Source organism: Tasmannia lanceolata, unplaced genomic scaffold (assembly GCF_043159265.1).
Source record: "Tasmannia lanceolata isolate RefF3 unplaced genomic scaffold, GAP_Taslan_0.1 ptg000054l, whole genome shotgun sequence".
NCBI classification, from domain to species: domain Eukaryota; kingdom Viridiplantae; phylum Streptophyta; class Magnoliopsida; order Canellales; family Winteraceae; genus Tasmannia; species Tasmannia lanceolata.
Window position 1 is genome coordinate 811,864 of NW_027518731.1, and position 18,406 is coordinate 830,269.

Here is an 18,406-nt window from a genome sequence, read left to right on the forward strand (position 1 = left end):
TCATAATCTCTATCTGATTGTCTTTTGGCTAGAATGTTGGATATTTTTAAATTATTTTATTTTTAAAAATAGAAAAAGGAGATTTTTCAGAGACACTTATATTTATGTGAAATCTAGTCAAAAGCCACTTGTGTTGTGAAAAGATGTTATTTTCATTTGAAAGGGTGCCTTCATGTCTTTTTATCTTCTATAAAAGAAGATTTAGGGTCTCGTTTTCAATAAGACTTTCTCCTCTTTAACCCTTCTCCTTTTCTCTTTAAAGTTTGGACATACTGCTTGTCTTGAACTCGGGGTGCAGCCCTTGTTCTTGGCGTAGGCATTGTACTTATTTCTGTGAAGCCACCTACGTAAGTGGGAAAATAGAGTCTATAAGAGTGCTTTGGCTCGTCTTGCCTACTTTTCTCTCTTCTCCTATTCTCTTTCTATTTTTCTCTTTATGTTTGATGATTTGCATCTCCACCAATTGATCATTCAAGATGCCACTTTGTCCCAACATAGGATCATTTTATGTTATCAAAATGATGAGATTTGTGCGTGACCATATATCTTGTTATAGGGGTCCAACTTTTGGGTCGGGCCCAATCCGAATTCATCTTGTTATAGGGGTGCAACTTTTGGGTCGGGTTCAACGTGATTTAAGCTCGGTTTGGGTTGGGTTGGGTTCGTCTTGGCGATCATAAACCTAAGGCTCGGGTCGGGTTAGTGTTGAGGGAATGACCCAACCTGACCCGAATTGCACCCCTATCTAGTGCGCCAAATGAACAATCCACACATATCACCCTCGTTTATACCTTGTGGCAAAGAAGTACAGTATTTCAGAAAAGTACACTGGGCCCCACTTCATAGGATGATCCAAACCGTTCATTTGTTGGATCAGAACTTAATAGGCTGTACACAGTAAATCATCTATGATAATCTAGGCCAAAAAAAATTATTCAACATTTGAGAAACTTTTTGGAAGAAATATAGTCATAACTGATTATTCAAGGATAGATCTTTGTTCAACATATGAAAAAGCCAAATGTGTGGTCCGATGTAGGCCCACAAATCAATATTGTTATAAGGTCAATCCAAAGTGGACTTCTAGTGGGCCCGCCTTTTCAATCAATACTTACTGTCCTATTAGTGGGGCCTCTCCTTGGATCTCCGGGACCCACTTTATAACAATCCAAATGGCAAAAACTTTATTCTTTGAATCGGCCATGGGAGATCCGGCTAATGGCATATTCATAGTTAGCAAAACTTAAGACAGCTGGGTTTGTTCAAATATCAAAATAGGGTTGTGTTGATAACATTTCAAATATCAAGACAGCTGGATGCCGAGAAGATTTTGATTTTGATTTCTCATATTTGCAGCCCTTTTTGCATTGTAATTTGCATTGTGTTGATCTAATTCAGCAGCTGACAGTGAAAAAATTAGATTTCTAAGTTTGATGTGGAAATAGAAATTCGAAATCCACCGATCTGGCAGTTACTTTCCTTTACCCTCTCTGCTCTTTAACCTCTCCTCTCTCTCTCTCTCTCTCTCTCTCAACATGACCTGCCGGATCTATTCACTTTGCACTCAAAACTCAATTCCAAATCCAAATACAGAGTATGAGGTATCCAAACAGGTATTTGAAATGTTATCAGCACTGCTGTATTTTTTGATGATCTCACTCCTCACTTTATTAAAAGTACGGTGTGGCCCGCACCATAGGATGATCCAAACCGTCCATTAGATGGGCCATTGCCTAAATAGGTTGTGCCCCAAAATCATTTCCATAGGTTGGCCCTGACCCTCCTATATGAAAGTTAGAGGGTTGATCCTAACCCTATGAAGGTCGGAGGGTTAGGGTCAACCTATGGAAATAATTTTTGGGGCACAACCTATTTAGGCTGTGGCCCATCTAATGGACGGTTTGGATCATCCTACCGTACTTTTAATAAAGTGAGAAGTGAGATCATCAAAATATAGCAAGTGCTGATACCTGAAATAGGGGTTCTACTAAAGTGCATCAAAATATAGAGCAATGTGTACGGTTGGGCCCACAAATCTATACTGTTACAAGGTGGGTCCCACCTTCTGCACAATCACAGTGGACTGTTAGTGGGGCCCACCGTTTCAATCACTACATAGGATCCCCAACAGGTGGGACCCACTTTATAACAATCCAAATGGCTAAAACCTATTCTTTGAAGTTTGAATCGGAGATCCGTCTAATGGCATATGCGCATATACATATTCCATAGTTAGAAAATTTTACAACGGCCAAATAATGAAAAACGGGAGCCCAAACAGATGGTTTAAACGAGATTCTATATGATGCAAGTCATTGTCCAGTATTTTTCAAAATGTACTGTCCGGACCACACCACAGGATGATCCAAACCGTCCATTTGATGGCCACAATGTAAATATCTTGTGGCTCAAAAATCATCTCCATAGGATGGTCTCAACCTACTGATCATCTATAGAGGCTTCCAAAATATGCATATCCTCTGTAGATCGGAGGGCTAAGATACTCCTATGGAAATGACTTTTTTGCGCACAGCCTATTTAAGTTGTGGCCCATCAAATGGACGGCTTGGATCAAATGGTGTGGCTCATACAGTACTTCTTGAAAAACACTAGACAATACGGCCTTACACAGTATAGAATCTCGTTTTAAACAATACTAGTTAATAAGAGAATTTACATTGTGGACACCCGTGCTTGCACATTCAGACCCAAACACTGGGGCCCACTTTTTTTGAGTGATCCAAACCATTCACTTGTTGGGTCCTAATGCACAGACAGGGTATGCTCCGAAAATCTTTGCCATAGGAGTATCCTAACCCTCTGGTCCGTGAATGTTGTGAATGTTTTCATGCTGCGTGGTTTATTTTAAACCTCTTCAAATCGAAGGGTTGGAAACATACTATGGAGAAGAATATTTGGGCACACCCTATCTGTGCATCAAGGCCCAACAAATGAATGGTTTTGATCATTCAAACAATGCGGGTCCACTGGTTTTTTTTGGGCTGCACCCGTATAAATTCTCCCCTAACTCAACAGACATTTTATATGGTGTAAGCCCTTACTTATAGACTTGTATTTTTCAAAAAGTATTGTACAGCCCACACTATAGAATGATCCAAACCGTCCATATGATGGGCCATAACATAAATAGGTTGTGCCAAAAAAAAATTAAAAAATTCTATAGGATGATCCTAACCCTCCGATCTGTAGAGGAACTACATATTAGAGATCGGAGGGCTAGGATCATCCTATTGAAATGATTTTTGGGGCACAACTATTTAGTATTTAGGTTGTGTTCCATCACACGAACGGTTTGGATCATCCTATAGTGTGGTCCTTACAGTAAGGGGACTGTAAGGGCTTACACCATATAAAATCAACCTAGTCAAGTTTAGAAAAAGACAAATAAAAGGGAGTGGGAATATCATTTCTCCAATTTAAAAACACCCCGGCCGGCTCCTCTTCTTCTTATTAATAATGTACTTGTTTTGCAACTATAGAATACAAACAGGCCATTGCCATGGAAGAAAGAGTGCCCTCTCTTCCTCTCCTCCTCCTCTTCTTCTTCCTCTTTTCTACTGCTTCTTCTTCTCCAATCCCCAAAGGAGTCTGTATAATCGGCAGCGGAATCGGAGGCTCCTCGGTGGCCCATTTCCTTAAAAAATACTCCACTCATCTAAACACCACAACCCTCTTAAAAGACATCACAATCTTGGAAAAAAACAAAATCGTCGGGGGTCGAATGGCCACCGTAACGATCTCCGGTGACACCTTCGAAGCCGGGGGCTCTATCCTCCGCCAAGAAAACCTCCACGCCTATAACTTTGCCACTTCACTCAATCTCAAAATCAAAACCTATGGTAGTAATAGTTCTTCCTCTTCCTCATTGATTGGTATTTGGAATGGGACCCAGTTTGTTACTATTCTTAATACCAGCATCTCTCAGCGTTATGGTAACGAGTCTCTCATTCGAACGCGTCAAATTGTTCAGGTTTTTGTCTTTATTTTTGGTTTTCTCTTCTGGGTTTTGTTGTTAAGCTATTACCTATTAGTGGGTTTTTTTTTTTTTTTTTTGTTCTTGTTTTATAGAAAGCAGTGGAGAGTTTCTCGCTTTACTATACTAGTTTGAAGTCTCGGCCTGTTTTTTCTACGGTGGAGGAGATGCTGAAATGGTCAGGTTTGTATGGACTCACGCAAAAGACTTTGCAAGAGGAGTTAGCTGATGCTCTGATATCTCAGAGATTCATATCGGAGTATATCACGGTAAGCTTCCTACTTTCTTAGATTTCTTCTGTTATATTATGGGTATATGGATTTTATAATCCAGGATTGTAAAATCCAGGTTTGAGCTTATAAAATCAAGGTTTTAACTTATAAAATCGAGGTTTTAGCTTTGCAAAATCCAAGATGATTAAAAACTCCATTTATCCATACCAATGTTTCAAAAAGCAGGTGCGGGTCAAAATGTGGCCAAAGCAAATCCTAGTCAACTCGGCAAACCGGGGCCAAGTTAACATGGGTAAGCACTCAGGAGAGCCAAAGGAGTTTTGATTGATTTTGTAGAAAAAAATGTGGGCTCGAATAAGAACACAGCCAAGGGAAGAAGTAGTCGATCGACTTAGGGAGTCAACAATTATATGGTGTGTCCCTGAATTATATGGTGTGTGCCTGCATGAAGTCAAGTATTTTTCAACAAGTAAGCTGGAGCCACTTCATAAGATGATGTAAACCATTCATTTGTTGGGCATAGCGTAAATTGATTGCCCCGAAAATAATCTTCATAGAGTGATCCTATTTCTTGTTCTTTCTTTAGACTTTATACGGTCCGTGCGAGTGAATTCACAGTAATTTTATAAGTAGAGTGAGGCCCACTTCATAAGATGATCCAACGCATTCACTAGTTGGGTCACACCCAACATAAATAGACTATACCTCAAAAAGCATTTTCATAAAATGTTCCTAATCCTCCGATCTGTAGAGGGACTGTAAATTATTGAAACCACTATGTCGGAGGTTTATGATCATCCTGTGGAGATGATATTTGTTGTGGCCTAACAAATGAATGATTTCGATCATCCTGCGAAGCAGGTATCACCATATAATTTCAATAATCGACTTAGTCCAGTACAATTCTCTAATTTGGGAAGGATGAGTTTGTCCTCGTAGTCTTGGCGATGCCAAGAGTGGCCTCAATTATTGGGTGGAAGTTGCGAGGTCAAAACACGGCCAAAGCAAATCTTAGTCGACTTGGAAAGATGCAGTGGAGTACTAGGCTAACATGGCTCGGTACTCATTGATGCGGTCATAAAAAGAGAGTCAAAGGAGTTTTGATTGCCTCTGTAGGGCGAACTGTGCGGTCATGGTAAAAGGGAGTCGACTCGGTTGAGTCCATAATGTTGTGGGGGAGTTCTGAAACTGCTGTAGAATTGATTCAATATCCCTTTAGTAGATACATAGTTGTGAAATCTTTCTCCTACCAGTAGAAGATGCGAGGTTAAAATGTGGCCAAAACAAATCTCAGTCGACTTGGCATGATGCAGTTGATTTTTCGGCTGGCGTGGCTGAGTACTCGGTTGATATGGTTATATTCAAAGGAGTTTTGATTGCCTTTGTAGGGCAAAATGCGGTCTCGGACAAGAATGGGGTAAAGGTAAATGGGAGTCAGCTCGGGATAGTCCACGATGTTAGGGAGGCTTTTGAAACCATAGTAGAATTGATCTCCCTCTAGTAGATAGATAGCGAGTCATGGCACAACGGTAAGGTTGCTCCATTGTGACCTGGTGGTCTCGGGTTCAAGTCACGAAAACAGCCTCTTTGCAAAGCAGGGTAAGGCTGCATACATCTAGCCCTCCCCAGACCCCGCAATGGCGGTAGCCTCGTGCCCTTGGCCGCCCTTTTTAGTGAATCTATGAATCATTCTTTTTGAAGTTTGTCAAATCCGACACTTGATACCCAAGTGGGATGTCACAGTGTCATAGATTTGACACTCTTACATGTACTGATACAACGTACGCTAAAAGAATGCGAACCAGGATAAATAAAAACTGTGGAATTATTCTTCAATGTTTGTTGGTTTTGTTCCAAAGATTATGTTTCTTTTGAACAGAGAAGCAAATTGGGTGGGTGGTTACACATTCTCATTGAGTGGCTTCCATTTCTGCAGATAATCACAAGAATCATGTATGGCCAGAATGTGACCATCAGTGGACTAGCTGGGACAGTTTCAATAGCAGGCTCTGAGGGAGTAGCATGGTCAGTTGAAGGAGGGAATTGGCAGATTGCTGCTGGGATGATCGGCCATTCAAATGTGTCATTGAATCTTAATGAAGATATAACATCAATCTCCTATGTTGGAGGGTCTTATGAGCTCAATTCTACCAAAGGAAATTCTTATTGTTGCAAAGTGGCAATAGTTGCAACACCACTAGATGAGCTGAACATCACCTTCTCCCCTCCAATTTCAATTCCTAAGAGGAAGTTACAACAAACATATGTAACGTTTGTGAGGGGCCTTTGGAACCCTGTGAGTATGCTGGCAGTTATTTTCTGCAATGTTTCCTTCCATAAGACGGGTGCAACTTGGGCCGGGTTGAGTCGGGTTGAGGTTAACCCTAGCTCAACCCGAGATAGCATTCTCTCAAACCAAACCCCGACTCAAACTGAGCATCAGGCCCCTCAACCCTAGCCCAACCAGAGATAGCATTCCCTCAACCTTAACCCCCACCCAAACTGAAACTCAGGACGAGGGTGGTGAACCCCAACTTAACCCATCTCTAAGGGCAAGTTTGGCTTCCATGAATTTGTTAAAATAGTGTCGCGGGTGAAGTGGCAAAAAATTAGAAAACTAGTGTGCCCAAGTTGTGAGAAGGCGCTAAAAATCAGGAACTACTCAATATAGGATTTTTCATGATTTTTAGCCACTTCTCACCCTTGTCTTAACCCTGCCCCCTCAAATATCTCTCCTCCCACCAGCCCCACCCCCCTCGCCACTTGGAAACACTAATTTATCATGGGAAAAAATTCCTGCCTGCCAGACATGGCCTAAATCTCTCGATCCTAACCCGACATGTCTAAATCTCTCGATCCTTACCCGACATGGCCTAAACATCTCGATCCTAACCCGACATGTCTAACCCGTCTTTACCAAATCAGATCCGGTTAAGTTGGGATATGTTCGGGTTAGTCTAAGGCGAAAACAGAAAACATACCAAAATAAAAATAAAAACATAACCTTAGGATTTTGAAAAGGGAAATGATAAATGTGGCCCGTTTCATCACATTGGACACCCAACTGCAGTGTACGTGGCAATCAAATACGTAGAATCCTTCTAACATGAAGTACATTAGCCCCTTTGCAGTCATTGATACACTGCTAGTGGGTGTCCCAAGTGATGAAAAAGGGCGCATTTATCATTTCCCTTTTGAAAATCATGATAAAATAAGAGAAGTCGTGTTCGAATTGCCCCAGGTCTCAACCCTAACTCAACCTGAAATTAAATTGAGTTGGCTTTTCCCAACCCAACCCAACCCTAGGAAAGCTAACCCACCCCAACCCGAGCCAAAATCAGGTGGAACCCGTCAGGCTCGGATTAAGCCCGACCCAAGTTGCAACCCTATTGTGTTCTCATGATCCACACATCCTGATTTTTATGTACTTTCCACATAATATTCATTAACTAACATGAATCTGTGTTATTTACAGGCATATTTTGGCCTAAATTCTCTTTCAGAAATGCCCCACCTTGTAGGGACAATTGAGGCACCTGATCTTCCGTTCTCCAGTATCTCTATTCAAAGGTTTTACAGCCAAGAGGATATGGTGTATAAGATATTCTCTCGAACCGTAGTGACAGATGAGCTTCTGGACCTTATTTTCAGGTGAATTTTTCATTTTCATTTAGTGGGTGGGCTGTGACAAAAACAGCAGTGTACTTGGCCCCTGTTTGTTTTGGATTTTGGGAACCGATTGTGAGTCTAAAACTGATTATCAAACTCAAAATAACATTCTGGCCCTTTGGTGCTGTATTTTCTCGTTCTGTATGTATTTTCATAATGCATTTAGAGTCCAAGGCTAATTATTGGACCCAAAACGAACAGTGTCTAAATGTAATTTTGAGTTCAATAATCAGATTAGTTTTGTACTCAAAATCGATTTTCAAAATGTAAAACTATCCGGGCCTTTTAGGCCTCATTTGTTTTGGATTTTGAGAACTGATTGTGAGTTTAAAACTAATTAATGGACTCAAATTTACGTTCAATTTGAGTCCCATAGTCAGTTTTGGACTTACAACCTATTCTCAAAATCCAAACTAAACAAGACCTCAATTTTAAGTCCAATAATCAGACTTAATTTTGAGTCCAATAATCAGTTTTGTACTTACAATAGGTTCTCAAAATCCGAAACAAACAGAGGCTTAAGTCATGTTTAGCTACCAAGAAATCGTTTTCCAAGGTATATTAGTTTATCTAGTGGTGAGAGAAGACTAGGGAGCGTGGGGGAGGAGAAAATTGAGAAGGAATGAATGAGAAGAGGATAGGAAGTGGCTGAAAATAGGGAAAAAAATACATAAATCATGTTTTGAGTTAGTTTTTATTTCCTTGTTTAAAGCCTTTTCTTACCATTTTCTCACCATTTTCTCACCCAGTCCCTCGCAGTCTCTCCCACTCTCCCTCACCATTGAGTAAGATAATATTTCATTGAAATTAAATTCATCGTTGCCAAACGCGGTCTTACAGATTATCAAATGTTTACATGTTTCTGTGATTTTTTAGTGTAAGAAATGAGACTGTCCAGATAAATTGGGCTGCTTATCCTCATTATCAAGCTCCAGAAGTGTTTGCACCATTTGTGTTGGATGGGCATCATTTATATTACATAAATTCCTTTGAGAGTGCGGCCAGTACTATCGAGTGTAGTGCGATTGCAGCTGAAAATGTCGCCAGGCTTATCCTATCAAGGCTTTCCTCTGCTTTTCCTTCAGATTTACCAAACTTCTGATCAAAGTAAGCATCTATGAGGGAGAGAGGACTTGGGTTTTTCTTCTCAATCTAGTGGAGTAGAACCAAGTTACAAATGGTTGTAAAAAGCATCTTTCTGTGTTGAAATTGAATTGGATTGAATTGGGTCTCTTGAGTTAGAACAGTTGGTTGCTGATTTGATGGTATTGCTTCTCTTCAGTTGGCAAATTTCTCTACATTCTTGACTTAGAACACGAAGAGCATAGATCTTCTGATTCTCTTGTTTGTACCAGTTGATGCCCAGAAGAAGAAGGAAGTGTTTGTGATCTTCGTGTAGCATTATTGATTGATTATCTCATTAATGTAAAATGATATGACAAGAAACATGAATGTTTGTTATATCAATTATTTATAGAGAAAACTGTTTCTTAAGCTCGAGCTCAGATAGCTTATGTGAGCTCGAACGTCAAAAACTCATGTGGGCACACATTTTTTAGGTGATCCAAAGCATTCATTTAAAAGGCCCTTACATATATATAGGGTGTGTACTGAAATCTTCAAAATCCAAGTCAAAATGCCTACCTTATATCAAAAACACAAAAAACTCACCATCCCGAGACAACGTTGAAAAAAAAATTCTCTCCCTTTTGGTTTGAATTTATGCCGGTAAGGGACCGTTGATCTTGTGGCCCAGACCAAATTATCTTGTCTTAGATCCTACCCACTAAATCAAGACATGTAAATATTATCAAATTCTTTTTGAAAAAAAAATGCCAAGAAAAACATATTTTCTATCCAAGGGTTAGAATTCGTCCATTCAGGCTTGACAAAACATGTTAGTTTATTGTCATGTTGCCATAAATAATCAACGGTCTAAATCACCACACCATCATGCTAAAATTAATTGAGAATTTGAATCGAGAATATTGCATTTTCTATTCATGATCGAACTTCCATTTTCAAGAAGTTATATGGGTTTTTAGAGATTATTACACGGAAGATTTCACAAACATTAAAATAGAAATTAGATTCCCCAAAATTATCAAGGAATCAAAAGTTGCTCGGTTGGGATCTTGGACAGTTGGACAGTTTCTAAATTTCTCTCAAACTCTTTCATGCTTCCTTAATTGGGTCCTCCTAAAATCTTGCACGAATAAAAAATTGCTCACTTGGGATCTTGGACAGTTTACAAATTTCTCTCAAACTCTTTCATGCTTATTTGGGTCCTCCTAAAATCTTGCACCCGGTGCTTCTAACTTTGTCTCTGTTTACATATTTGCCAAATCTTTGTAACACGCCTATAAATAAGTGGTCTGTGATTCCTCTAAAAGGTGGTGTAATAGATTTTGAGTGTGAGTAATGGAGGCCATGAGGATGAAAGTTGTTATGGTGCTTCTTTCCATGGCCATGGCTATGAACAGTGTTACTGGAATGCGTGCAAGAATTGAGGATTTTGGTCTACGTTCTGGGCCTAGTCCTATAGGAAATTCTTATGGCTTAGGCGGAAGAGTGCGTCCAAACCACAATGTTCCTGCTGGGCCTAATCCTATAGGAAATTATTTTCCGCCTCCCGGGTCTAGTCCTATGGGAAATTCTTATGGCTTTGCGGGGGGAGTGCGTCCAAGCCACGATGTACCTGCTGGGCCTAATCCTAAAGGAAATTATTTTCCGCCTCCTGGGTCTAGTCCTATGGGAAATTCTTATGGCTTTGCGGGGGGAGTACGTCCAAACCATGATGTACCTGCTGGGCCTAATCCTAAAGGAAATTATTTTCCGCCTCCTGGGTCTAGTCCTATGGGAAATTCTTATGGCTTTGCGGGAGGAGTACGTCCAAACCACGATGTACCTGCTGGGCCTAATCCTAAAGGAAATTATTTTCCGCCTCCTGGGTCTAGTCCTATGGGAAATTCTTATGGCTTTGCGGGGGGAGTACGTCCAAACCACGATGTACCTGCTGGGCCTAATCCTAAAGGAAATTATTTTCCGCCTCCTGGGTCTAGTCCTATGGGAAATTCTTATGGCTTTGCGGGGGGAGTACGTCCAAACCACGATGTACCTGCTGGGCCTAATCCTAAAGGAAATTATTTTCCGCCTCCTGGGTCTAGTCCTATGGGAAATTCTTATGGCTTTGCGGGGGGAGTACGTCCAAACCACGATGTACCTGCTGGGCCTAATCCTAAAGGAAATTATTTTCCGCCTCCTGGGTCTAGTCCTATGGGAAATTCTTATGGCTTTGCGGGGGGAGTACGTCCAAACCACGATGTACCTGCTGGGCCTAATCCTAAAGGAAATTATTTTCCGCCTCCTGGGTCTAGTCCTATGGGAAATTCTTATGGCTTTGCGGGGGGAGTACGTCCAAACCACGATGTACCTGATGGGCCTAATCCTATAGGAAATTATTTTCCGCTTCCTGAGCCTAATCCTATGGGAAATTCTTATGGCTTTGCGGGGGGAGTACGTCCAAACCACGATGTACCTGATGGGCCTAATCCTATAGGAAATTAGTTTGGGCCTCCTGAGACTAAAACTAAATAAAGATTGGTATGAAGTTGTCAGTGATTTTCCTCATTGATTTTTCTTAATCTATTAGAAGCTTATGGCGTACCTTAATTCCTTCTCAAGAATTTTCTTTTTAGTTATTAGCATCTCTGTCTAATTTTTGTTCCATGGGTTGCGACTGTAATAATTATTTCTTAAATTTTCTAATATTTTTACACACGAAAAATATTAATTGAACCAATCGGCAGTCATATTCATTTTCAAGTTAGGCATACTTCTTAAAAGAAAATCTTTTTAAAGCTTCCAATTAGAAATCACCCCAAAGTGGCAACAAGCTATTTCTTGAGATATGAAGTTTCCTTTCTTAGTTATTAAGATTAACAATACTCTTAATTAGAGTAATTAAAGTGGCAAGTAGCTAAGGTTAGCTTAGCATGCAATTACCTTTTTATTCCATTTAGTTTATTTGAATAGGATTTAGGAGTTATTTTTATTTTAGTTACTTCTTTTAATATTACTTGTAATTCGAAAGAGAGGCAGCATCTTTTCTTCTTTTTTTTGACAAATAAAATATTAATGAGAAGGGGGAAATACCGAATGTGATGGGTTTATTCATTGAACTTCTCTTCAGAACCACTTTTCAAACTAAAAGGAGGGACAAAGACTATATGGGCCACACCCTACATAGGTTGTGCCCCAAAAATTATTTCCACAGGTTGATCCTAACCCTTCGATCTATAGAGGGTTAGGATCAACCCTCTAACATTCAGATCGGAGTGTTAGGATTAACATATGGAAATGGTATTTGGGGCACAACCTATTTAGGCTGTGGCCCATCTAATGGACAGTTTGGATCATCCTATGGTGGGGGCCATACCGCACTTTTAATAAAGTGAGGAGTGCCCTCAGCAAAATACAGTAGTGCGGATAACATTTCCCATGATTTGTTATTAATGGGGTTAAAAACAACATCCATTGGGAAGCTGACACGTGGCACCTGAGGCTGTAAAGGCAAGAGGGTAATTTTTCCTCCCAGGCCTTCCCAGTCGTTAACATGGGCTTCAGACCATTTTTGCCAAATATCTTGTACCGGCCCACTTGGCCGTTGAGACCGAAACCCAAATGTACCGAAACTTCCGAAATGTACAAAATTTCTGAAATTTCGGCTAAAATTTTGATAAAATAATATATTTTTATTGTTTTACAGAATTTTGGCCGAAATTACAGAAATTTCAGTTTGAATTTATGCCGGTAAGGGACCGTTGATCTTGTGGCCCAGACCAAATCATCTTGTGTTGGATCGTACCCACTAAATCAAGACATGTAAATATTAATAATCAAATTCTTTTTGAAAAAAAAATGCCAAGAAAAATCATCTTTTTATATATCCAAGGGTTAGAATTCGTCCATTCAAGTTTGACAAAACATTTTCATGTTGTCATAAATAATCAACGGTCTAAATCACCACACCATCATGCTAAAATTAATTGAAAATTGTAATCGAGAATAATGCATTTTCTATGTATGAACTTCCATTTTCAAGAAGTTATATGGTTGAGATTATGGTGCTTCTTCTTTCCATGTGTGATTCCTCTAAAAGTAGGTGTAAGAGATTTTGAGTGTGAGTAATGGAGGCAATGGGGATCAAAGTTGTTATGGTGCTTCTTCTTTCCATGGCCATGGCTTTGAGCAGTGTTAATGGAATGCGTGTGAAAATTGAGGATTTTGGTCCACATTCTGGGCCTAGTCCAATCGGAAATTCTTATGGTTTAGGCGGAAGAGTGCATCCAAACCACGATGAACCTGATGGGCCTAATGCTATAGGAAATTATTATAGCTTAGGTTGGTGGAGTGCAGCCAAACCAAGATGTACCTGATGGGCCTAATGGTCTAGGAAATTATTATGGCTTAGGTGATGGAGTGCGGGCAAACCACGATGTACCTGCTGGGCCTAGTCCTATAGGAAATTATTTTGGGCCTCCTGGGCCTAATGGTATAGGAAATTCTTATGGATTTGGTGGTGGAGTGCGTCCAAACCACAATGTACCTGCTGGACCTAGTCCTATAGGAAATTACTTTCCGCCGCCTGGACCTTTTGGGTCTAATCCTTGAAGAAATGTTGTTGTTTTTCACAATCCTATCAATGGTTTAGTCAGTGCAATAAAATAGTACCACAAACCAAGATCATGCAGCGAAAGGAAGCCCATTTCTTCTCTTCTTTTTTTTAAATTTCGAGGCACATTAAGCCCTGTTTGCTACATTCACACCCAAGCATATCATGGGTGTTTCCCACCATTTTACACCTTATGTTTGATATGGTGAGGCCCACATCTCCACCCAAACTGATGCAGGAACATCTCACCATATCAATGGCCCAGACTGACGATCATGCAAAGCATATTTTCAACTTAATATATTTCTATTTTTAAACTTAGTTTATTTACATTATTAGTTCATTATTTATGTACTTAGCGTATTTACATTATTAGTTAGTTACTAATTTTATGTTTTCAAGTTGTGCATACTTATAAAAAGAGAATCTTTTTAAAGCTTCCAATTATAAATCACCACAAAATGGCAACGAGCTAAATAATTCATGGGTTTTTCTTTCTTAGTTATTAAGATTAACAATACCTTTAATTAGAGTAATTAAAGTGGCAAGTAGCTAAGGTTAGCTTAGCATCCAATTACCTTTTTATTCGTTTATTTGAATAGGATTTAGGAGTTATTTTTAGGGAAATGTTATCAGCACTACTGTATTTTGATGAGGGCACTCCTCACTTTATTAAAAGTATGGTATGGCACGCACTATAGGATGATCCAAACTTTACATTAGATGGGCCACAGCTTAAGTAGGTTGTGCCCCAAAAATCATTTCCATGGGTTAATCCTAACCCTCCAATCTATAGAGGTTTAGGATCAACCCTCTAACATTCAGATTGGAGGGTTAGGATCAATCTATGAAAATGATTTTTGAGGCACAACCTATTTAGGTTGTGGCCCATCTAATGGACAGTTTGGATCATCCTATGATGCCGGCCATACCGTACTTTTAATAAAGTGAGGAGTGCCCTCATCAAAATACAGTAGTGCTGATAACATTTCCCTATTTTTATTTTAGTTGCTTCTTTTAATATTACTTGTATCCGAAAGAGAGGGACCCATATAGATGGTCAAATAGAATGAGAAGAGCATCTTATTATTTTTTTCTTGGATCAATTACTGTTACATGCTGGAAATGCTATTTTGAAAAAATGTTGAGTTTTGAAAAAACACGAAGAAATGCTATTTTATTAAAAAAGAACTTTTTAGGACGAAAATACCCCTAACCTTACTTTATCTTTCTCTTCTTTGTTTTTACACTTTATCTTTCCGGCGATAGAAGCCTTCTTCTCCGGCGATAAAAGCCTTCTTCTCCGGCGAAACATCTTCATTTCTCCGGCATATGCTTATTTGTCTTGAGAGTTTAGAAGGAGTTCTCTAGAGACGCCCCTTTCTCATTTTCTTTTTCTTCTTCCAAATATCCAAAATCTCATTATCTTTGTAAGTATTTCCCCTTTTCTAATGGCTGTAGCCAAAATCAATTGCCCAAAGAGCTTTCACTAGGCAAAAGGGTAGTGGAAGCCAAAATGGTACTCGAAGCAAAATGTAAGTTAGGCAAAAATGATAGTCGAAGTCCAAAAATGCTAGTTGAAGCCAAAAAAAAGTTACTCCAAGCCAAAAATGATAGTCGAATCCAAAAATTGATATAGTCGAAGCAAAAAAAAATGATAGTCAAAGCCAGCAAATATTTCTCGAAGCTAAAATATATTAGTTAAAGACGAAAAAAGTTCCAAATGTTACTGAAATATAAAAGGTTTAGTCGCAGCCAAAAACATGTTAGTCGAAGCAAAAAACCAGTTATTCGAAGCCTAAAAAACTTTAGTCGAAGCGAAAAACACAACGGCGAATGTTACAGGAAACACATTTTTCACTTCGACCAAGTAAATTTTGGCTTTGAATATCCTCTTTTGGCTTCAAGTACCTGTTTTTGCGTTGAGAAGAAGAGGGGGAGATCTCTGAAAATAACTAATCATTTGATGTTCATTGGATAGCACGAAAATGATGAACATATGACTTTGCCATAGCATCTCTTTTACAAGTTTAGAAGTTAAGAGAGGTAGTGGAGTTTTCCATTAGCCACAGTAACACAACAAAAAATTATCAAATGGGGTTTCTCAACATGTCCATAATCCAATTTCTCTTTCTCATCTTCCCATTCTATTTTATTCCTCTGCTCACATGACGATATAAACACTGATAGATTAGTGCTCTTGGCTTTCAAGAAAGGCATAGTTGTTGATCCTCAGAATCCCTCGGGACAAAGGAGCATCTGCTGCCAGAGAAATGAGATGTTTCGCTGGAGAAGAAGGCTTCTATCGCCGGAAAATCTCGTCGTTTCACACAAAATGCGTCGGAGTAAAACCTAGAAATGAAAGAGTGTAAAACCTGCAAGTAAAGAGTAAAATGGTAAAACCAAGAAGAGAAAGATTAAAATAAGTTGAGGGGTATTTTCGTCTCTAGCAATATTTCTTTTAATAAAGTAGCATTTGTTAGTGTTTTTTCAAAACTCAACATTTTCTCGTCATTTTTTCAACTCTTCAGCGTGCAACAGTAATTGATCCTTTTTTCTTTGACAATTAAAATATTAAAAAGAGGCAAATATTGAATGTTTTGGCTTTATTCATTGAACCTCTCTTCAGAGCCACTTTTCAAACTAACTTCCTAATTCACACTTTTACACCCTACAAGGAGAGAAAAGACTATTTTACCCTTTTTAAACATTTGGACGAAAATCGGAATGTGACACCATTAGGAATCGAAATGCAGCTTAAGGGTAATTTGAAATTGAGGGCAATGCAGATTTCCTATTAAGGGTAATGCATGTTTTCTATCGAGGTAATGCATGTGTCCTCTTATAGTACCTATTTTCTATTAGAGTAATACATTTTTTATATCGAGGTAATGCCGTATCATAACAATGTCATGTATCAACCTGATTAGGTTCACCCGACCTGACCCGAGGAACCCTTTTTTCCAACCTAAACCAGACCCAACCTATGTTCAACTGGACTTTTTAAGCTTTACTAAAATAAAAAATGATAAAAACTGTTGGATTTCAATCGAGCCGGGTTGCCCAAGCCCTCAACCGGAAACCAACTCGACTTTTTTCCAGGTTGAATCCGACCTGAGTTGCACCCATATTTCCATTTGTGTAAAGGCAGTGGATGGCAAGGAAACCCGACCCGACTCAACTTTTATTCAGGTTGAACCAGACCCAAGTTGCATCCATATTTCCATCTGTGTAAAGGCAATAGAACTCAATGAAGAAGTGCCGTTCCCCTCTTCTTCTCATTCGCCTGAAATCCAATTCCAAGGGACCAAAAGATTTCAATCATCAAACCCCTTCGAATTGAGTTTCTGATTCTTACCACGGGAGAAGAAGACACCCCCCGCACATATACACACATGATCACACATCAAGGTGGCAAACGGGCCGTGCCGGCCCGCGGCCCGGCAAGGCACGCCACGCCACAGGCCGTGCCGGTACGAAGTCGCAAGCCGTGCCGGGCTTGTTTGGGTGGGTCGGCACAGCACGGCACAGCCCGCGAGCCCAGATGCCCCCTTTAAAAAATGTGTGTTTTTTTTTTTAAAAAAAACCCGAGAATACCCCCAAAAGATGTTTCAAACGGCTAGTTTGGGGGGTATTCTCGTCCAAAACTTATATATTTCATAAAATCTCGAAAATACCCCCTCCAACAATTTTATTACAAGGTTATTTTAGTACTTAGATTTCTCATCCCTTTGACACATGGCACAAGTTTATTGCATAGTTTTTTTTATCCAAAAGTGAATAGTATTTTCTTATAACAACCCTAATAAAAAAAATTTATAAAGATGGGAGGTCTCAAAGAAAAAAAATTTCAAAATTAAGTATTCATTCGCTGCTCCACGGCACGTTTGCCGCGTTGAAATTTTGGGCGTATGAATAGATTGAATTGAAGAGAATGGTAATGTGAAATTACCATGTGAACCCATCGTGATTATAATATTGGTTCATTGGTGTCTACACCCACCTTAGGTAAGATATGGATGGGTTAGTGTAAACCTGTCACCAATAATTATTAGATAATCACTTTCCCATTAGATAATTATTTAAAAAGGGATAGATATATATATATATCACTTTCCCATATAAAACTCATAAGTTTACACGATATACATGTAATATGGTGCAAGCCCGTATAGTAAAGTATTTTTCAAAAAATATAAGGCTTACCCCATAGGATGATCCAAGCAAACCATTTGATGGGCCGCATATTTACCCCAAAAATCATTTTCATTGGATGACCCGAACCCTTAGATCTATAGAGGTTTCCACAGTATGCAGTTCCACTATAGATTGTAGGGCTAGGATCCAAGAATTTATTTATTTTTTAGATATTTAAGTCCTTTGGTTGAAAAATGTGATTGAACAGGCCGGCCCTGCCCGGCACGGCGGGCCACAGGCCGTGGGCCGTGCCGTGCTCGCCTTGGAGAAAATCGGCCTGGCACGGCACGGCCCGTGAACCCTTCCGTGCCATGCCCGGCCCGTGAGCCCTTCCAGGCCTGACTTTTCCATGCCGTGCCGTCCCGGCCCGGCACCGCCCGTTTGCCACCTTGAATCACACACAAAGTCACCCTAGCTCACACACCCGGACCGATGGACAACAAGCATATTTATGTCTTTTTCCATTACGACAAACCTCCATTACGACAAACCTCCATGGTCAATGATTTAAAAATTAACCTGATTAGTAATTTTAAACAAGATTTTGAATTTAAATAGTAAAAATACAAATAAAAGAAGTATAGTTTGCAGAAAAGAAAAAATTAAAAAAATAACTAAAATAGTTCCTCAAGTAGAAGT

The 18,406-nt window shown here is 39.5% G+C and overlaps 1 protein-coding gene across 1 annotated transcript; it reads left to right on the forward strand.

Moving 5' to 3' along the window:
• Positions 1 to 3,520: 3,520 nt before the first annotated feature.
• LOC143864900 (farnesylcysteine lyase-like) lies at positions 3,521 to 8,998 on the forward strand. The gene is made up of 5 exons (XM_077375766.1): positions 3,521 to 3,991; positions 4,090 to 4,263; positions 6,164 to 6,523; positions 7,703 to 7,878; positions 8,773 to 8,998. The coding sequence occupies exons 1-5, from the start codon at positions 3,521 to 3,523 to the stop codon at positions 8,996 to 8,998; spliced, it is 1,407 nt and encodes a 468-aa protein (XP_077231881.1).
• The last annotated feature ends 9,408 nt before the right edge of the window (positions 8,999 to 18,406 follow it).

Excerpts from the sequence above, each read along its gene's own strand:
- LOC143864900 (XM_077375766.1), top strand. The coding sequence starts at position 3,521 with ATGGAAGAAAGAGTGCCCTCTCTTCCTCTCCTCCTCCTCTTCTTCTTC. Across the intron at positions 3,992-4,089 it reads GAACGCGTCAAATTGTTCAG|AAAGCAGTGGAGAGTTTCTC; the intron begins GTTTTTGTCTTT and ends CTTGTTTTATAG. Across the intron at positions 7,879-8,772 it reads CTTCTGGACCTTATTTTCAG|TGTAAGAAATGAGACTGTCC; the intron begins GTGAATTTTTCA and ends GTGATTTTTTAG.